General features: G+C 34.4%; 2 protein-coding genes across 2 annotated transcripts; both read left to right on the top strand.

Moving 5' to 3' along the window:
- The first annotated feature begins 574 nt into the window (after positions 1–574).
- Positions 575–2613, top strand: LOC133201481 (uncharacterized). Its single transcript, XM_061337283.1, has 3 exons — positions 575–651; positions 1505–1673; positions 2382–2613. Exons 1-3 carry the CDS (start codon positions 606–608, stop codon positions 2530–2532), a joined length of 366 nt encoding a protein of 121 aa, XP_061193267.1. The 5' UTR covers positions 575–605; the 3' UTR covers positions 2533–2613.
- Positions 2614–17094: 14481 nt separating this feature from the next.
- LOC133201451 (uncharacterized) lies at positions 17095–18774 on the top strand. Its single transcript, XM_061337253.1, has one exon. It carries the CDS (start codon positions 17095–17097, stop codon positions 18772–18774), a length of 1680 nt encoding a protein of 559 aa, XP_061193237.1.
- Positions 18775–19593: the final 819 nt, after the last annotated feature.

Below are 19593 nucleotides of genomic sequence, written 5' to 3'. Positions count from 1 at the left end.
CCTGAGCCTCTCTTCTTTAATATAATAGGGTTCTTTTTTTCAGGAAAGCTTATCTCAATTTTTCAGCTATTTAACGTTAACTCAAATTTATTGAGAGAAAGTATGTGAATACATATATTTAATTAGGAAAGATAAAGAGTTGGCTGAGGGACCTTCTGCCTGTCTTCTCGATAATCTATCTCGATAGATAAATTCATCAGTTTTTCAAAAGAAATATAACAAAATAATGCTGTCTATTACTAAAATCTAACTCCAGAATTTTTGTTTTATACATATTTTTTCAAAGTGCGCTAAGTGTCTCCATGGTAAAAAATGTTGCTATACACTCTTAACGCACTTTGAAGAAAAAAAAACTTCAAAGTGAGTTGATTTTATCCCAAATTTAACGTGCTTCGAATTTTTTTTCAAAGTGCGTTGCCAAACAGCATAACATTATTCTTGAAACAGGTGCATCTTTAACGGATATTAAACGTATTTATATCACTGTTATTATGCCACATGTTCTCAGCCTGATTAAATAACAGAGTAATTAAATAAATACAAGTCCTGACTATATATAAGTTAACCTTCAAAGGAAAGCAAAGAATAGCTTGGCGTCTGTAATCATGATTCTGGTATTCATCTTCAGTATTTTAGTTGCAGCAACTAAAGGTTAGTAGCTGTTTTTTTCTATTAGTCTAATAGCATCCTGTTAGGGCGAGAATATATATCGATTAACTAGGGAAGAAACCTTTACTGTGAGATCAAAAGTTATTAGAGAATTTGAATTATACCTTGTTCAGTTATATATGAAACAGACATTTTCTTATCAGTATTAAAAGAATTATAGAATTGATTATAAGTAATACATTTTTGTTAAGGATTCTTACTTTCATTCATATAAGAAAGTTTCACATCTTAAAAAATTCAGGATATCAAATAACTAAGCTGCAGAACAGTAGTGTTATGGTTTTATATATTTAGTCTTTGACCATAACGCTACAGATCCCGAAATGCAAATAAGGTGCAATTTACGGCGCAAGATTTTTCTGCATACTGTTGGGGAGAATTTCTCCACTTTCCAGCATTGGTCAATCAGTTTCCTTTCACTCCCAAATTATAGACACATTTTACATCAACCTGACCAATAAACTCGCTTGTTTGGAATTTTTTGTTGGATGGCAGAAAGTTTATTGGCCTATGGAGACGCCTATGAAGGGTTGGGAGGTGGATAAAATATACGGGTTGAATAAAAAATGTGTCTAGACTTAGGGAGTGAATGGTAGTTGATTGACTAATGCCGGAAAGTGGAGAAATTCTCCAAATATAAAAAAATAAATATAAAAAATATTTGTTCATTCAATATGATTGATTCACATACAGGAAAAAATTGATAATAAATGTAAAAAAAAAAAGAAAAAAAAAAAAAAAAAAAAAGACCCCATTGTTATTATCAGAGATTTTTCTTCAAAGCCTTCCCGGAACTGTGTGGATGGTTAATTTGTTTTCATATACATGTATTTAGGGTTCGATGCTGATGCTATTGTTCAAGCTGCATGCGCTGCAAGTGCAACCAATAGTCATTTTGTATCTGCTATTCGGAAACCATGTGGCACAGGACCATCATGTAACACCATTTGTCAAAATGCTATCAGCAGTATGAGAGCTATCTATGGAAATCAAGGATCAGCCACGTAGGTTTTATTCTTTGAGCCTTTTTCGTGGAAGATGTTTAATCTAGATAACTCATAATATAATTTGACTCAATGGCTATTTTTATGTGTCTTTCAGTGGGAGCAGATATATGTATTAGTTTAGGCAAGGTTTTATGTCTGTTTTTTCATAAAATTATGTCAATATTTAGTATGCCGATACATGAGGTAAACATGTCATGATTTTGAATCAATGTAACACTTCAGTTGTCAAAATCAAATAGCAATACATTCAATACAATATTGAAATGCCTATATTTTCACTTTGTTCTAATGAATTGAAACTCTGGAGACCCAAGCAGTAGCATCACAATTGTGTAATAAAAATTAAAAAAATTGTTCAGTCAGTAGATGTCAAATAAAATCTACAATCTGCTCTTTTAAAGGTGTCTTAAACGTTCATAGAATACTGTAAACCAACCTTTAATCGCCTACGAGAATTATTCTTATTTTGCGACCTTCGTTTACTTGAGAATATTTTTGCCGGGGACCATTTATTTTATTGTACAATTACGTAGAATGTTTCCTCAAGCACATCTTAAATATTATATTTGAGTTTTTGATGATCAATAAGATGTTTCTGAACGTTGGCATATTTGGACTACTTCTTCAATGCTTCGTGTTCGGATGTGCAATTGCAAAAGAATATATGCATTTTAGTTTTTAAAACTTATTTTTCTTTTTGAATAGGGGGAGCTGTTTTCAAACATTTCATTTTTACTACAAGTACTCTCCCTTAACCCCGGAACAAACAGGATCAGCGCAGTTTGCGATGTACAGATATGGAAATGGCTGTGGTTCGACAGGATGTGGTCCAAACTTCTGTTGCTGTCAGGCGTAAATGGCTTTGTAAACAATATTATTATGTTTTATTTTATTTCTACATGTTCCTATTGCTGAATAAATCAAATATCTTAACGTGTTTCCTATACACGCTCATTGCGATTAATCAATTTCACGAAAAAGTGTTACCTAATACAATCTAAAAGTGAAATAGCCTGTAAGATTGAAATGTTGAAGTAACAGAGACATTTTGTGCCTCTGCTGGGGATTTAACCCGGGAACTTTGGCTTGCCAGTCCAGTGTTCTACCGATTGAGCTAAAGGGTTAACCCAATAGCCCAAGCTAGTAGGTAGCCGTGTCTCTGACACTACCACATTGTCCCCCTCCAGAGAATGAGATGTCCTCATCTCTTTTGGAGTGCCGACGCCTTTGGGGCGAAGTTCTGGAGGCAATCTCTTTCACCCGCCAGAAAACACCCGGGCCCCACGTTGGGCGTCAATATGCCGATTAGCTAGGGGTGTCCACACTGTGGCTCGAACCTACAACCCTCAGATTTAAAATCCAACGCTAGTGCTAGTAGGAGCGTGGCCTCCCTATTTACAACACATAGCCACTTTTAACTCTGTTACATTGATATAGAAAAAAAATATGCTTCGCAGATACGTTAAGGCTTCCCAGAGAATATTGCAGTGTACTCTGTGCTTTCACTTCTCTGAACTACAAATATATGACCTCATAATTGAAAATGACGTCAAGTCACTGCAAACTTGAGCTGTTATGATGGGGAGAGTGTCATAAACTTTACACCTTATTTCAATCTGCAAATAAAGTGTCAGGAAGGTAGTGTAAAATAAACGTGTTTTAATCTTTTTTAAAAATCTTATATCTCCGAATATTTTAGATAACTTGGCTTTATTACTCTTGTTTAAAAGTCAGCGTGTTCAAAATATATACGAAAATATGCGTTTGACATTTACCCTTTTTTAAACCCTTGGATAGAGGTAGAATTTATAATATGTGTATAAAAGAGCCAGGCGCAGGTGATTAATGAGGATTTATTTGATATCTTTTGTGGAAATCTGTAAGAGGAGTTTCCACCCTAAATAAATCTTGCTTGGGAAAAATGTGTGATGGCTTTGTTTTAAGACAGATGACGATATTGAGTGGAAAATACCCTCAAATTTGTCGGTAAGTTGAATTTATTGTGAAATATTTTGTACCAGAGTAATAGTATAACTTTTCCCAAGCACAAATCGGGTTCGCAAGGATGCGACGAGTTTATTTATGTGACAAAAAGTTAATAATAATTGTGTTAATCACCTGCTCCGCAGCGATTTATGTGAAACACTTCAAAAATGTAGAAATGACCGTCACTTGATCAACGAGGTCATGTGATATCGTAACAAATACGTTTATATATAGCCTAGAGAACTCTCTATATAAATTGGCATTACTTAAAGCTGACATGAACTCTTAAAAATGTGATATTTTCATCCTTGTACGACTTATTTCATTCCCGTACTCCCTTTTCCGCCTTATTTCTTTCAGATTCGTTCACTTATTTTACCGGCTATATAAACCCTGATGTCTTTTTTACACTTGAGTGATTTTCTAGCCTGGCTGTCGGCATGTGCACATCTCCGATAGCAAAGTTTTGGAACACGTCATGAACTGACAGTAAACATGTAGGCCTGTACACATTTCAGATAAAGCAGTTTTGGAACATGCAATAAATCTAACAATCCTACCAAAACTAGGAATTTTACTGAAAATGGAAAGGAGTATATAAATTTTGAATAATTTTGATGCAATGCATAAAAATCAAAACGGCAAATGCGTGTTTGATATACATTACATTAATATTTGAACAATAAAGAAGCTACCACATGCATTTTTCTCCAAAAAAAATCACTGTACTGTTGAGCTTTATGCATGCTACACGGTATAAGCACATACTATGCAACTTACGCATTGAAGTAAGACATGCATGCATGCATGCCGAGAAAACGCGTCGAACGCTTTATATTCATCTGCCTGAAATACAGCTATCGCTACAGGGACGTGCACATGTCGAAAGAATTACTTCCTATTTTCCTTTATTGAAATATGCATCACAGAAGAAATAACTCCATTTGTAACTCAACGGTAAACAAATTGTCACTAGCACTTGAACACACGTGGTCCCTGCCGATCAGCATTTTTGGTCAGGGAAAATATCGTAGGTGGAAATGACACTGGTATTTGCCTGATTAGACAATATAGTCACGCAAATAAAACGTTTCAGAAATCGAACTAACTGTTGTCGGTACATGTAGTAAATATGTTCATGAATGTGGCTTCATTACATCAAATTTATTATATAAACATACATTCTTGTTACGGATCTTACATCTTTTAAAGAAAATGAAAGGGGCCGGGGTGGAATATGTAGAATACATTTTTCAATATATTTTAAACAAACGTCGGAAAAAGGTCGGATTTTCCTTGATCAAATATATTTAAATACTTGCAATGAACTGGCCTCAACTATTTTAGATATAAAACTGACATATCTTAAATTTACACACACTGAACAATTTGTTTCTGTAGACATTTTCGAATCAGGACCCTTTTAGGCGTCACAAATTACAAGCACGATTGATACAATTACCAACAAGCACAGACATAATCATGTGTATATAAAATAATCTACAGTACATGTTTTTGTATCTATTGAAGTTGATAAGTATTACACTATTAGTATATGTGAAAGTAATATTGATAATTGAAATAGTTCTACCGTGTACCCAAATGTGAAGTGGTGTGATTCAACAATCCTCGCGCGCATTGCCAAAGATATCACGAGGCGATGCAAAAGTACTATTATTACATTACATATTTTTTTTTAACAACTACACATATTTACACGTTTTAGATATTTAAAGAATTTTTGTGATGTGACTGAATGATTAAAATATGGTTGCGTGCATGTGTATTATTTTTTAAAATATTATATAATTAATAGTCAAAGTTTATAGGAAAGGAAAACAATGTGCTCCTGACAGTGCCCCCCCCCCCCCCCCCACACACACACAAGTTTCTTTTTATTTTGATATTGGTTTTTTTTTTCTTGTCAAAAAATTTCTGGTAGGAACCCTCTGTGCTCTTCGGAGGTATAAAGAAACAAAAAACTGAATTTGTTTCCTCTGGAAAGTACAAGAGAAGGGTCCACATGTTTCCATTCCCGTGAAATATAGTTTTCACAATAATTTTGTTCCCTCTTCGTTTGGGTGTGCAGGGTTTTTTTTTTTTTCTTCTTTTCCTTTCTTTTTGGCTTGTCAAAAAAGGAGACAATTTTTTCAGCAGGTTTGATCCACCCTGCCCCTGGTCCAGATAAATTCCTCGATCTGCCCTTATAGAGACTATATCATTTCCCAAGATTTTTACAACATCGGATTTTATATGCATTATTACTCTTACATGTTTGGATGCTTAAACATGAGAGAGAGAGAGAGAGAGAGAGAGAGAGAGAGAGAGAGAGTAAACTTGTATTAAAAATGCACAAAATATTTATCCATAGTCTTGCGGTTTAGGTTTTAAGTAATCCTTAAACTATCTTTTAAGATTTTCTCAAAATACAAGAAATTGAATAGGTACCAAATTTTAGACTACCTGCGGAAACTCTCCAATCTGGAAAGACTTTCTATACATGCATATAAAACAGGCACGTAGCACTGTTTCTCAAAATGTGTGTATGCGAGAGGGAGCGGGGGCAGTAAAATGACTGTTATATATTGGTATGCTTTTAAAACACACGCGCAACTATGTTTTTTCTTCCAAACTTGCATTTATGTTATTCAAAACGATAATTGTTCATAATTATCATTATGACTGTTTTTATCTGTTCTGGTTTAAAATGTTTTCATCAATTCATTTGTTCCCAAATACTTTACTACCGGAGATGTGCACGCGTCGATAGCCAAACCAAAAATTCACTCAAGTGTAACGAGGGCACTGGGGTATATATCGTTATAATAAGACAAGGTATCTGAAAGAAATATGGCGGAATAGTTGGTATGAAACAAGTCGTACATTGATGCAAATGTTGCGTTTTTAAGAATTCATGTCAGCTTTAAGTACATAACTTACAAATAAAAATAAAAATCGACCTTGCAATGCAGTGTTATTTTTTGAACACATTTAAAGCTTCGGGAAGCCTTAACATTGCTGCTTCTTTCGCATATGTGCTTTAAAGGCAAAATTTAAGGCAATTTTGAAACATGTAGTTACAAAGTTTTCAACCAAGATATCAAGGGAAAAAGAAAAAAAATGATTAGAGTAATACACAAATTTTCCACAAATTCATTTTTTTAACTTTGATATTTTGTTCTAAGATATAAAATCTCTTTTTATATGCAATATGGGAGAAATTCAACCACACATTTTTAGTTTGAAATATAGCCTATAAGACCCTTGTAAGAAGATTGCGATATCCGACATTCGTCTTGAGAATGTGGCCTATTTAAAGATTACAATTTGATCTATTACAAGTTTTTGTCTGTCTCTGTTTGTCCAACAGTTTCTTGAAATTTTTCAATTTTAATGAGTTTTTGGTATTTCTAAAATGGGAATTGAGAAGATATTTACATCTAAGTAGGATAAATCACAATCAAGTAAAGGTTTGCATATATTAAAGTTAATGTCAGATACTGGCAAATATTTCTGTCCTGTATGTGCATGCAGTATATAATGAAGACAGACTATTTACATTTAAAGAACTAAAACATATCTTCCAACAGAAAATTCTCTTTTACTGGTGCATTTAGTGAGCTTAGATTCAAAGAAATCTCTGCCAAAATGTATGGCGATATCTAAGGCTCTATGTCTCAGTATTTCAACACTATATTGCAAACTTATATTTAGTAATATATATAAGAGGTAGAGAGGTATATGCTGACACCTTATATTTCTGTAAAATGAAGTAAAGTATCACTTTATGCAATGATTGTTTGATTGATTGTATTTTGTTTTAAGTCTCATTCATTTTTTTTCGCTCATATGCAGACGTCACCATATAACAGTGAAACTCTTAAAATTTATACCTTTACCAGGCACCCAGGGACATTGAGCAGTAAGGAATCATTTTCGTGCCAACTCTTGTCGTGAAATGGGGTCTGGATTTTAAGTTCTCATCCGAAAGACCGGCAACTTTCACTTCAAAGTGTCGAGCGCTTGGCGAAGGAACAGTTGCTACCTATTTTCAATCGACCAAGGTCCGTCGCGGCCAAGGATTGAACCAACAAGATTTTGATCACGGAGCGAGAGCTATACGGACTGAGCTCACTATTTACAAAAAAGTGTACATAATAGAAATGGAATTGCCTCAATGTTTAAAAAATCTTATTCTACATAATAACATTTTTCTTTGTAATGCAGCATAAGGGATGTTTGTAGTATGTAGGTTTCAAGGATTTAAGATTTTTGGATATTTATTGTTTTTCAAACAGAAACCTTACATGAGACATGAACTCAAAATAAATGAAAATAAATTTCCTAAATTTAAAAAGAGAGCAAATTGCACCATTTAATTGTGTAAAAAGTGTAACAGATGTCTAGAAATAAAAAAAAACAATAAACTATTTTCTTTAAAACTTAGCCTACTCTGGGATCCGCTGCTTTTTGCGCTCATCTGAATCAAAGGCTCTGATCGATTTTGTCTGCTGTTTGTGTCGGCGTTGTCGTCGTAGTAATTAAAATTTACACGATTTTATCTTTTTATCTTTTTCTCCTGAATTACTTGGTACATGTACAAAGTATTCTTGATGGAAGATTATTCGAAGCTTTTTTTTTTTACTTTTTTCACAGAGAGAGAGAGAGAGAGAGATACGTGTTCTTTATATTATAAGTGGTTCTTTATTCTGAATAACACCTTATAAAATTTTTATAGCCATTTTATACCCTAGTTAATCATTTTGATATACACGATTTGACAGGCTCAGGGTGTAGCGTCGATTACCAAATGAGTGTAGGGCAGTGGGGGGGGGGGGGGAGATAATTGACAAGCAAAACAAATTCCGAATAAAAAGGCAACCGTGAGAAGTTCAACCTGAAAAAGAGACCACATCTTTGTTCGGATATAAATTCTGGTAACATGGGATATTTGATATTTGCTACTACAACAACAAATGAGGAGGGGAGGGGGCAACCAGCCTCTATATAAATAATTCTACACTTAATTAACACACACACCGTTCACGGTAGCTCAATGGGTAGAGCGTTCGCTTTGTGATCTTGAGATCGTGAGTTCGAATCTCGGCCGCGATTGACCTAAGTCGATAAAAAATGTGTAGCAGCTGTTCCTTCGCTATGCGCTCGGCACTTTGAATTGAAAGTTGCGGGTCCTTCGGGTGAAACTTAAAAACCGGGGCCCCGTGCCACGGTAGGCGTTGGCACGATAAAGATCCCTCACTGCTCAATGGCTCTGAGTGCCGAGTAAAGGTCAAAAATTTGAAGCCCTTCACCGGTATATGGTGACGTCTCTATATGAGTGAAAAATTCTCGAATTTATTGAATTTCTCGAGTGGACGTAAAACAACATACAATCAATCAATTAACACACAATTAAACGGAGGATGGGGCACAAATTTATGTCCAAAAAAATTAGTTTTGCTAAAAAAAAAATGAAATATTGGATCTTCAGAGCAAATTACTCAGTGTTGAAGAAAATAACAATTACATCGTCAGCGATTTTATGCTTGAAAATATGTATGAAAAAGAAGAAACAATAGATTAAACAATGGATTAGGCTGTAAAGAAAGTATGATTAAACTTCTGATAAATGTTCATATGGCGACATCTTTTGAGAATAAATCACTGATCTAGAAGGCAAAAAAACTTTTTCATGTAACAAGTGGTTATGGGTGCCATTCAGATGTAATAAAAATGTTCAAAATCATCTACCACGCCACACCAATTGAGAGGCACAAAGACACTCAAGGAATCTACACATTATGGGAAAGATAAACATCAAAGCAACGGTGATGTTTTGAGCGTAAAAAAAAACCCAGCAAAAAACCGGAGATTCGTGCAAAACTTTGATGTCCCTGAAATATGTTAGAAAGTCCTTTTTACTGTATTTTTAAGTAATTTAGCCATGTTTGGACGTCGAATTTCAACTCTGATATCTCTACAACCCGGATGTCTCGACATTTTCTGAAAGTTCCGTTGACTTGTACATGACCTTGAGGAAAAAGGACACACGCACATCCTTACACACAAACCTTTCTGCTTTTAGAGAGAAAAAGGTTTCTAATCCAATCTAGTGGTAACAGGCAAAAATTCAATTCATGTTCTGTAATTTCAAGATTCCAAGAAAGTGGTATTTTCAAAATAATAACTAGGAAAATGGCTAAGTCGCCGATGAAGAGAGTCGAGTAGAGCGATAGAGTTTCAAACATTACACCGTTCACGGTAGCTCAGTCGGTAGAGCGCTCACTCTGTGATCGGGAGGTCGTGAGTTCGAATCTCGGCCGCGACAGACCTAAGTCGATAAAAAATAGGTAGCAACTGTTCCTTCGCCATGCGCTCGGCACTTTGAAGTGAAAGTTGCGGGTCCTTCGGATGAGACCTTAAAAACCGAGGCCCCGTGTCACGGTAGGCGTTGGCACGATAAAGATCCCTCACTGCTCAATGGCCCTGAGTGCCGAGTAAAGGTCAAAATTTGAAGCCCTTCACCGGTATATGGTGACGTCTCTATATGAGTGAAAAATTCTCGAATGGGACGTAAAACAACATACAACATACAATCAAACATTACATGGATATTGCTTAAGAAGGGATTCTCCTCATACTTGAAATATATGGAGATAACGAACAGTATTCAAGCTCAAAAGTCCATTAAACAATACAAAATAGGAGCAGAGCAAACACGGACCTCTAAACATCAGAGGTGGGATCAGGTGCCATGGAGGAGTGAGCATCCCCTGCCGACCGGTCACACCCGCCGTGTGCTCCTTGTCATGATCGGGAAATAACGGAAAAATCCGACGACAATTCAGTGTGTAAATAATGGCCTAACAATTAGTATGAAAAACGTCAGTCAGCATTTGACTCAATGATAAATTGTATTTGCTGACAAGGTCATTGTATCGACCATAGAACTTTCGAAATGATGACTTTAAACGAGACAGCTGATATTCTTGTTTCATCAACTTGTTTGTCAATAATTTACCTCGTTTAAGAAATTGTTCATACGTAGAGCATGCTCTTGCGTATCGAATCAACTGAGAGATATATACCCCGTATGCAGGTGATGAAGGTATATTGCTGCATAAGTAAGGGAAGTTGACGATTGAAAAGTTAAAGTCATCACGTTTATCATAAAGCTTGGTTGTTAGATTAACGTCTTTTTCAAGTAAAATATCCAAATATGAAAAAGATGTGTCGGATTCTGTGGTATCTTTTATCTCAAGCTCACCAGGATATATCGTATCGACATAAGAATGAAAATAGCCATTGTTAATTGACAATACATCGTCGATATATCTAAATGTCGAGTTGAATGCCACAGCAAGTGTTTTCTTCTTTTCACGTACAAGATTTTGGACAAATTCTGCTTCATATGAATACAAAAAAGGTCTGCTAATAACGGGGCGCAATTGGTACCCATGGGAATTCCAATAAATTGTTGGAAGACCTGGTCTCCAAAAACCACATAGATATTGTCAATCAGAAACTCAAGCATCTTTTTAATGTCAACTTCAGAGTACTTGTGTGTACAATCAGAATGTTTTTAACAAAATAATTTTGCAAATGACCAATGACAAGGTAAGTATATTTACGAGTTCCATTTTTATTGAAAAAGCAGCTGTCAATTATATAAAAAAGCCTGGACTTTAATTTATCGTGGGGAATGGTTGTGTATAAAGTAGAAAAGTCTCATACATGTATTTCTTGTATTTAAATATTACTCAATTTTTTATAGATTCAAGAAGATATTATCATTAAGTGATGGTATCAATTAGATTAAATTTGACCGTTTTATTTTAAAAGAAAGGTCAGGTCAATGTCATTATCTTTTTCTTTGACATAAAGAATAAAAAAATTACTGCTGCCAATCATGCAATGCCTACTTCTATTTCAAAAGTTTAAATGTTTTTCTTATTGCATGCATAAAAAGATATTAACATATAGGTTCTATTAGATGATACTACCAAATGAACATAAATAGTTTAAATAAAAAAGATATTTGGAATTTCCTCTGTTTTCCTAGATTTTTAGGATATATTAGATATTTTTACATGATTCGTATATTTAATTTTTTCTTATTTTCACATATGGTAAAGTAGCCATTTAAAGATACAAATTGATACAAAAACAAAAAGTTTTGACCGTTTACTAAGAGAGAAAAAACACTTTTTACGGATTTCCTGTTCAAATCTGTTTAGATTGGAATCGTTTAAAAGCTAACAAAATATAAATTTGTTTAGAAAATCATACTTATTTGATATATTTTAAAACTTCATTCCATTATTATTCATTTTACTGACATTTGAAGTTTTCTTAAAGTCTTTGTTTAAAAATTTTAACTAAATTCATTGTTCTATTGTAATTTTGAGAAGCAGAAAAGGAGTTATTTTCATACGCCACCGTTCCGCCTAAGATATAGTCCCTGCTAGATTTCAAACTCAGCTTACACTTTCTATTTAAAGTTGTACAATTATAATGAGGAACGAAAAATATCTTTTAAATCCCATGCATCTAAAGATATAAGACATATTAGCAAATATTCTTTGAATATTTCATTTAGTCGGAAACCAGACAAGAATCCCTCCCTAACTGCATCACGCTATTAAATATATATATATATATATATATATATATATATATATGTTGGACGTAGTATCTAATTATATGTACATTTCATTGCATCGAAGTATGAAAAGCTAAGATGTCAGATTAGCTGATTTCACGGAGGAAGATGAATAGATGCCTTAATTGCGTAACGATAAATCCAAGTCTCGCAAGTTTCAATTTCAGATTTAATGCAACTGCTCAGAAAAGCCCAGCTCCGATAAATGCGCATTTATAGAAAAGAGCCAAGAGCAGTACAACTATCTCTTGGATCAAAATTTTTCATTTTAGAACTTTTCGTAAATCTGAGTTGGAAACCAGACAATCCCTGTAAACATATTTTAGTAATTAATCTCTCGCGAGGTTTTATCAATTCCAGGAATCCAGAAAGGTCATTTCAGATCAAGCGCAATGCTACAAGAAATTTTATTTTTCCTACATTGAAATGTCGAGCTTTAATAAGCTTAAACATGACACGTGACTAACGGCTATATTTCTATGTCCAGCAGGTTATAGTTAGATACATCATTGAATGGCAAGATTGGAAATATGCTGCTTACGTCATTTCCATCTGTTAGAGTCAAAACATTTGATGATAGACAATGCGTCGGAGAAGAGAAAATATGGGATTGAAATTCTAGTTCATTTTCAATCCACCTCAGCTACTCTTATGTACACTGTGTTTGTGACATGTTATGTCAATTTCGGAATAGTTTGACGTTTATGTAAATCAGCTAGAGTTTTCTGTCCAATTTTTTTTGTTTTATGATTGATTTATTATTATTGTTTAACGCCGATAATAATCAATCAATCATAAAACAAAAGCATTGGACAGAAAACTTTGATTTATATAAATGTCACAATATTCCGAAATTGATTTAAGAAATAATAAGGACGACCATTTGATTAAGGAGGGAAGGGGGGTAGTAGACCTTAGAAATAAGCAGAAAGTTTTTGAGTTTGGACAGCCCCCTCCCCCTTTTCCCGTTTTTGCTTGTCAACCGTTTTTCGATGAAGAAAACTGAAATAAGATAAAATCTCTTGACATCCTTGACATTAATATATACAATGTATTCTGTATTGTGAAGGCATGGACATAAATAAATTTACCCCCCCCCCCCACCCTTATAATAATATGGTCGTCCCCTGAAAGAATACATCTATAACGTTTGATATTGGATCGGAAATTCTTATCTTTATCATTTTCAAACTATTCGCGAATTTGAACTATTTGTCTTTTGAATCATATGCATACATTAATACTTGACTATGAAGTCAGCTTAAGTGGATTGAAAACCAATTTCAAACTTGAATTTCAATCCATTGTTTTCTCAGACGTCCGTATTTCCCATATCATTAAGATCAAAATTATGTAGGCTGTATATTTCCAATCTTTCCAGTTAATGTTCCGCGGTCTTAGGAGTTTATTTTACAGAAACCAATTTGCATATGTTTTCTTTTTAAGATTTCAGTTTCGTCACTTTTAAGAAATGATGTACGATTGTTGTGTCCAGGTGATTAGCACCAAGAGCCAGGCCTCTACGTGACCTCTAAAATTTAGGCGCCAATTGGCTCCCAATCAAAAAGATTTAGTCGCCAATGAAAATTTTTCTTAAGCGCCAATATAAAAACTGATATTAGTATATATATAGAGACATGTCCATTGCTAACTTTTAAACTTCTTTTCTGCTCTTTATAAAAAAAAATGAAAATGTTTATAGTTTAGTTATATGACGATCACCAAGAAAATTTTAAATGGTCGCCAATCTGGCGACTTATAGAAAAAAATTAGGCGCCAATCAAAATTTTTAGGCACCATGGCGACTAAATTAGTCGCCAATTAGAGCCCCGAGAGCACAGGTAAAAGAAAAAGAAAACCACTTTTTATACAGTTTGATTTACTCGGAAAAAAACTAAGACATTGACTGATAGTTTTAATTTTTAATGAGTGGAATAATCTTTCACAAAACAATCTTTTGACATCATTATGTGCCTCTTTTTTATGTTTCTATTCCATATCTAAGACAAGTGAAGAAATCGAATTGTATGAACAAAGGAAACTTATTTAAAATATTATATCAACGTATTTAAAAAAAAAATATCCGCTTGGAAGTAGAAAAAGATCTTTTTTAATTATGACTTTTTATGAACAAAATAAACTTAAAAACAAAACAAAACAAAACAATTTCACGCATCATTAATTCATCAGAATTAATTTTCTGTTAGATTCCATCGGTGATACAGAAAATACTTGGGTATTATTATCTTCTCTTCACAAAGCTAGAGGGGGAAAAGTAGCCCAATTGTGTGTGTGTGTGTGTAGGGGGGGGGGGGTTAGGGGGGTGAATGCGTGCTTACAACTGAAATTAATAATTTTTGATATCGGAATTGATTTGCTTTTTTGCAAGGGGATGGCCCGCTTAATGCGCGGTGTCCTTGTTTGGGTTGGATTCCTTATTTCTCAAAGGGGCATCCGTGTATTTTTTTTGGAGGGGGGGTTAATGTTTCAAGTGCTTTGTATAATTTATAAATTGAACTAGAGTATCAAATATAAAAAAAATCTTGTGTGGAATTCTATTATTTTTTCGACTGAATATAAACCGTTTCCAGATCCTAGATTTCTAGACCCCCCCCCCTCCTCCTCCTCCCTTACGAGATAACTGGATCTGCCTCTACAAGCATGAACTAAAGCGTCTTTCTTAGGACATACTAGTAGCTTAGAAGAAAAAATTAAATATTTTCTACATTTTTTATGTGTCAAAACGAATAAAATTATTTATATAATTTTAAGAATGTTTAGAAACTGAATTTGACGCACGCGGCGTTATTACGTTTTCAGTGAGTAACGCTGAAAAAAATCGGATATATTTTTTTTTTAAAGTTATTTATACATGTATAAATTTGCGTTCAGAAAGGGCCAGGCTATTTAAAGGCCCTTTTCTCGTGACGGCAGTCATGTATTTATAATTTTTATTAGAAATATTATTTGAAAAAGCTTAAGATTCAACTCTCTTTCGTTATATTTAAATACTTTCCTTGCATATGCTAGCTACAGGATAAATATTGACTAAATTTCCTTATGGCGATTAAGAATGAATATGACTTTATTATACGCATTTTCATTGAAAACTAGAAACATTCTATTACCTTGGTTAAACAGGTGCTTGTTTCATTATCAATTTGACGCAAAGATGATTAAAAATCGACGAAATTGAATCAATGATATAATTGGCGAATCAAATACTGGTTTTTCAAATGTACGTAAACACAAAACTTGGATATGTCCTTTTGGATTTCAATAAATAAATAAATAAGTAAAAAATAGAATTCAAATTGTCATGTTTGAAAGCCAGGGAATCGGCACATTATATTTGATCCCTTGAAATGGAACTGGCATTATTTCATAGATCAGGAAACGGCTAATAATAAAGCAATATATAATCATTGGTGTGAAAATTATTCTCAGCCTGACCAAAAATCTGCATTGTTGCGTTTTGCTTAATATCGACGCAAAATATGATAGCAAAGAAATAGTCCGCCCGCGTGGCGCGGTGGTTAAAGCGTCTGCTCTAGAGTCGTGGTCTAAGGAGTTAATCCTAACGTCGCGGGTTCGAATCCCACTGTGGGACGTGGAGACCGGTCCTTCGGATGAGACCGTATAAACCGAAGTCCCGTGTCGAGGTAGATCCCTCACTGCTCAATGGCCGTAAGTGCAGAATATAGGACAAATTTGCAGCTCTCCACCGGCAAGTGGTGGCTTCTCCATATGAGTGAAAAATTCTCGAGAGAGACGTTAAACAACATACAAACAAACAAATAAATAAAATAATCAAAGAAATATCTTATTAAATTTTGCGTTATAAGATTTTGCGATGAACGCAAAACGTAATAACGCAAAATGTAATATCCCTAAGTTTCTTGTTACTTTTGCTTTATAACATTCTGCGTTTCGACGCAGAATGTAATAACACAAAATTTAATAATCCTGGTCTATTAAATTTTGCGTTGTTATTACATTTCGCGTTGTAACAAAGCCCTACAAGATAAATTGTGCAGAAGCATGCTTTTTTTTCTTCTGATTGCTACCTGTCCAAAAATCAGACCATATTCAGTGCATTAAATCTTGAAATTCAATGAAGCATTGTTTTTATTAAATGAAGTGTCACATCTAAGTAGAACTTTTAGCGTATAGAAAAATACATTATACCAGTATCTATCTTTCTAATTATTTAAAGGCATTTAAATTGTGTAAGAAAAAAGATAAACATCTTACTGGGCATTTTAATCATGTACACGTAAGAACAGAAAATTACTTGACTGTGCATTTAAAGCCTGTAGAAAATGACGAAATAACAGGGGTTAATTAAATAAAGAAAATGAAGTAAATTAGCTGATCAAAATATTGGTGGCGGCCAGGTAAGCAAAACACATTTTTACATAACTTTAGTACATTCATTTAAAACTGACAATGTCTGTGGTTAATTTAATACAGGTATTGTGCCAGACTGAACATTTTTGGTTTTATTTTTATTCAATCGATCGCAGTATTATTGATCAACTAAAAGCATATTCATTATGTAAATCTGTGCACTATACCTTGCTCTTATATGTGTGAAATCTGTTCTTTCTGTTTGAGCTATATTCATATTTAGCAGAGCATTTACTTGTGTACCAGATATGTTCAAAGATATTTAATCGAACATTTACTTGATGATGCCAGTTTTTGACTATTCTGTAACACCAAGTTATCTGATTAACAGATTGCGATCATGAGACCAACTAAAAAGTAATGGATCCAAGGTTCGGCGCTCAAGACGTCCTCCGGTGTGACCTGTGCAAGACTGCTTCTGTCCAGAGCCGTTGTGAAGTCTGTCAAATTAAACTTTGCAAGGCTTGTGTTGGGGAACACCTCTCTGATTCAACCCAAAATCATAGAGTTGTTTCATACAAAGCAAAGGGTTCAGCTCCTAACTACCCAGAATGTCCAAACCATGCCCCAAACTTTTGTGAACTTTACTGTGAGAAATGTGATATTCCTGTCTGTTCTACCTGCATCTCCTCTGGAAAGCATCATGGACATAAAATTACAGATGCTCTGCAAAATCTGAAGGTCAACTCCGAAACAAAACAACTGGAGAAAAATCTGAGAGAACTTGAAGAAAAGATTTGTCCACAATATGAAGAAATTTTCTCAGAGTTAAAGTGTGAGAGAGCCAACATAGCAGCCCACTACGAGAAGCTGACATCAACTATTACTGCTCATGGAGAAGAATGGCTCAGAGAAATTGAAACAATTATGAAGAAACTCAAATCTGAAATTGATGTCATGAAAAAGAAACACCTGACTGCTCAAACTAAGCAGGAAGAGGAAATTAGAAAGAAAATTTATGAAGTGAAAAAGAGCATTACTGAACTGAAGAAGATTCTAGAAAATAAAGACCAGTCCCTTATTTCCTCTTACCAGCCCAGAAATGTTGAATTTAGAAGATTTCCCCCAAAGCTCAACGCTTCATTACCAATGTTTTCTGCTCAACCAGTCCACAAAGATATTGTGTGTCAACAATTTGGCTCCTTGACAGAATTATCTATGGAAACAGTAGATCATAGCTTCGTCATGGATACTCAGGACGCTGTGTCTTCTCAATTGTTTAAATCTCCGCTTAAAGTACCAGAGCTTATCGCCACCATAGACATTCTTGACAAACTACGTAGTGTTATTTGTCTCAGCGATGAAGAGTTCTGGACATGTGGACAGACAAAGTTCATAAAACTTTACAACGTACTTGATGGGGAAAAAGTGAAGTCAATCAAAACAAAGTCCGAGGAATGGCCACACGATATAGCACTAACAAAGGATAGAGATCTAGTGTATATCGACTCAGATAAATGTACTGTTAACCTTGTGAAGAATAAAGAGATACGGGAAGTGATCACACTGCAGGAATGGAAACCTAATAATGTCTGCAGTACATCCTCGGGGGATATCCTGGTTACAATGGACAAAGCTGAAACGAAACAATCAAAAATTGTCCGATACTCTGGATATGTAGAGGTTCAAAAGATTCAGTATGATGACAAGGGTAAATCTTTGTTTTCTTCCTATTACCTCAAACACATCTGTGAAAACAGAAACCTAGATATTTGTGTAGCCGATCATTTAGCTCGTACATTAGTAGTAGTCAGTGATGCTGGAAAGCTCCGATTTAGATACACTGGCCACCCGTCCATAGCTTCAGGAGCATTTAAACCATATGGGATAACGACAGACAGTCAGAGTCAAATCCTGATATCAGACTGCGACAGAAGTTACATTCACATCCTAGATAAAGATGGACTGTTCCTCCATTACATAAATAACTGTAATCTTAACAGTCCATGGGGTTTAAGCGTGGACTCCAGAGATAATCTCTTTGTGGCTGAGCTGAAAAGCAGTAAAGTGAAGAAAATCAAATACATGAAAATATTGTAAACCAGTCATTATATACAAATCCCCCCCCCCCAAAAAAAAATAGACTACGGAAAACTGGTGGCGAACAAGGCAATACCGACACTCAACTTTTTTATTTAAAAAATTAGGTTTTGTAATTCCATTTCTAATTGTTTTCAAAATTCCAACCTCTGTTATGGTGTAATGTCTCCACTGTATTAACAATTTAAGGTAGTCCGATCCTCAGGTTCTGAAAATCAGCTTTTAAGAAATTGAAAATGTTCACAAGAAATGCCTCTGATTTCACATAGTAACGGGAATTTACCCATGGAATTTCTTCAAAGTTCATGATTATATTTAATCATATTATATAGGAAAAATTATCAAATCTCAAATATATTTTCAGGAAATGTGAATTAAAACACTAGCCCAGCTTTGCATTTTCTAATTGAAAATTGATCAAAATTAGGCATTTGGAGAAAGTTGCATCTTTTTATGCTTGTACAATATTTTCGTTCTTTTTAGTTCAATTGTCATATGATACATAGTGTAAAAAGCTTGTGCAATCATCGCTAGACATCACATATCACATCTAATTTCATATCATGCTAATAAGCAGTAGTATCTATGCTAGACTAAAGGAAATTCGATTTCTCTAGAAATGATTTTTTTTTCTCTTATGGGGCACAAATGTCAACTTTTTACAAGACCGTTTCTAAGACTTTAAAGAACCTTGAATAATATTAAGATGCATAAAATGAAAATTGTTGCACGAAAAGAACTCAGTTTCAAGCTTCATTTTGAGACTTTTTAGATAAAATAATAAATTTAAGAGTTATCCTTCCTGGCTGAGAATCGGAT

The sequence above is a fragment of the Saccostrea echinata genome, unplaced genomic scaffold (assembly GCF_033153115.1).
Source record: "Saccostrea echinata isolate AGI-Se365-2 ecotype Australia unplaced genomic scaffold, CSIRO_AGI_Sech_v1 ptg000044l, whole genome shotgun sequence".
In the NCBI taxonomy this organism is placed as follows: Eukaryota; Metazoa; Mollusca; class Bivalvia; order Ostreida; family Ostreidae; genus Saccostrea; species Saccostrea echinata.
The sequence above is the reverse complement of the archived record's forward strand: the minus strand, read 5'-3'. Positions and strand labels throughout refer to the sequence as shown.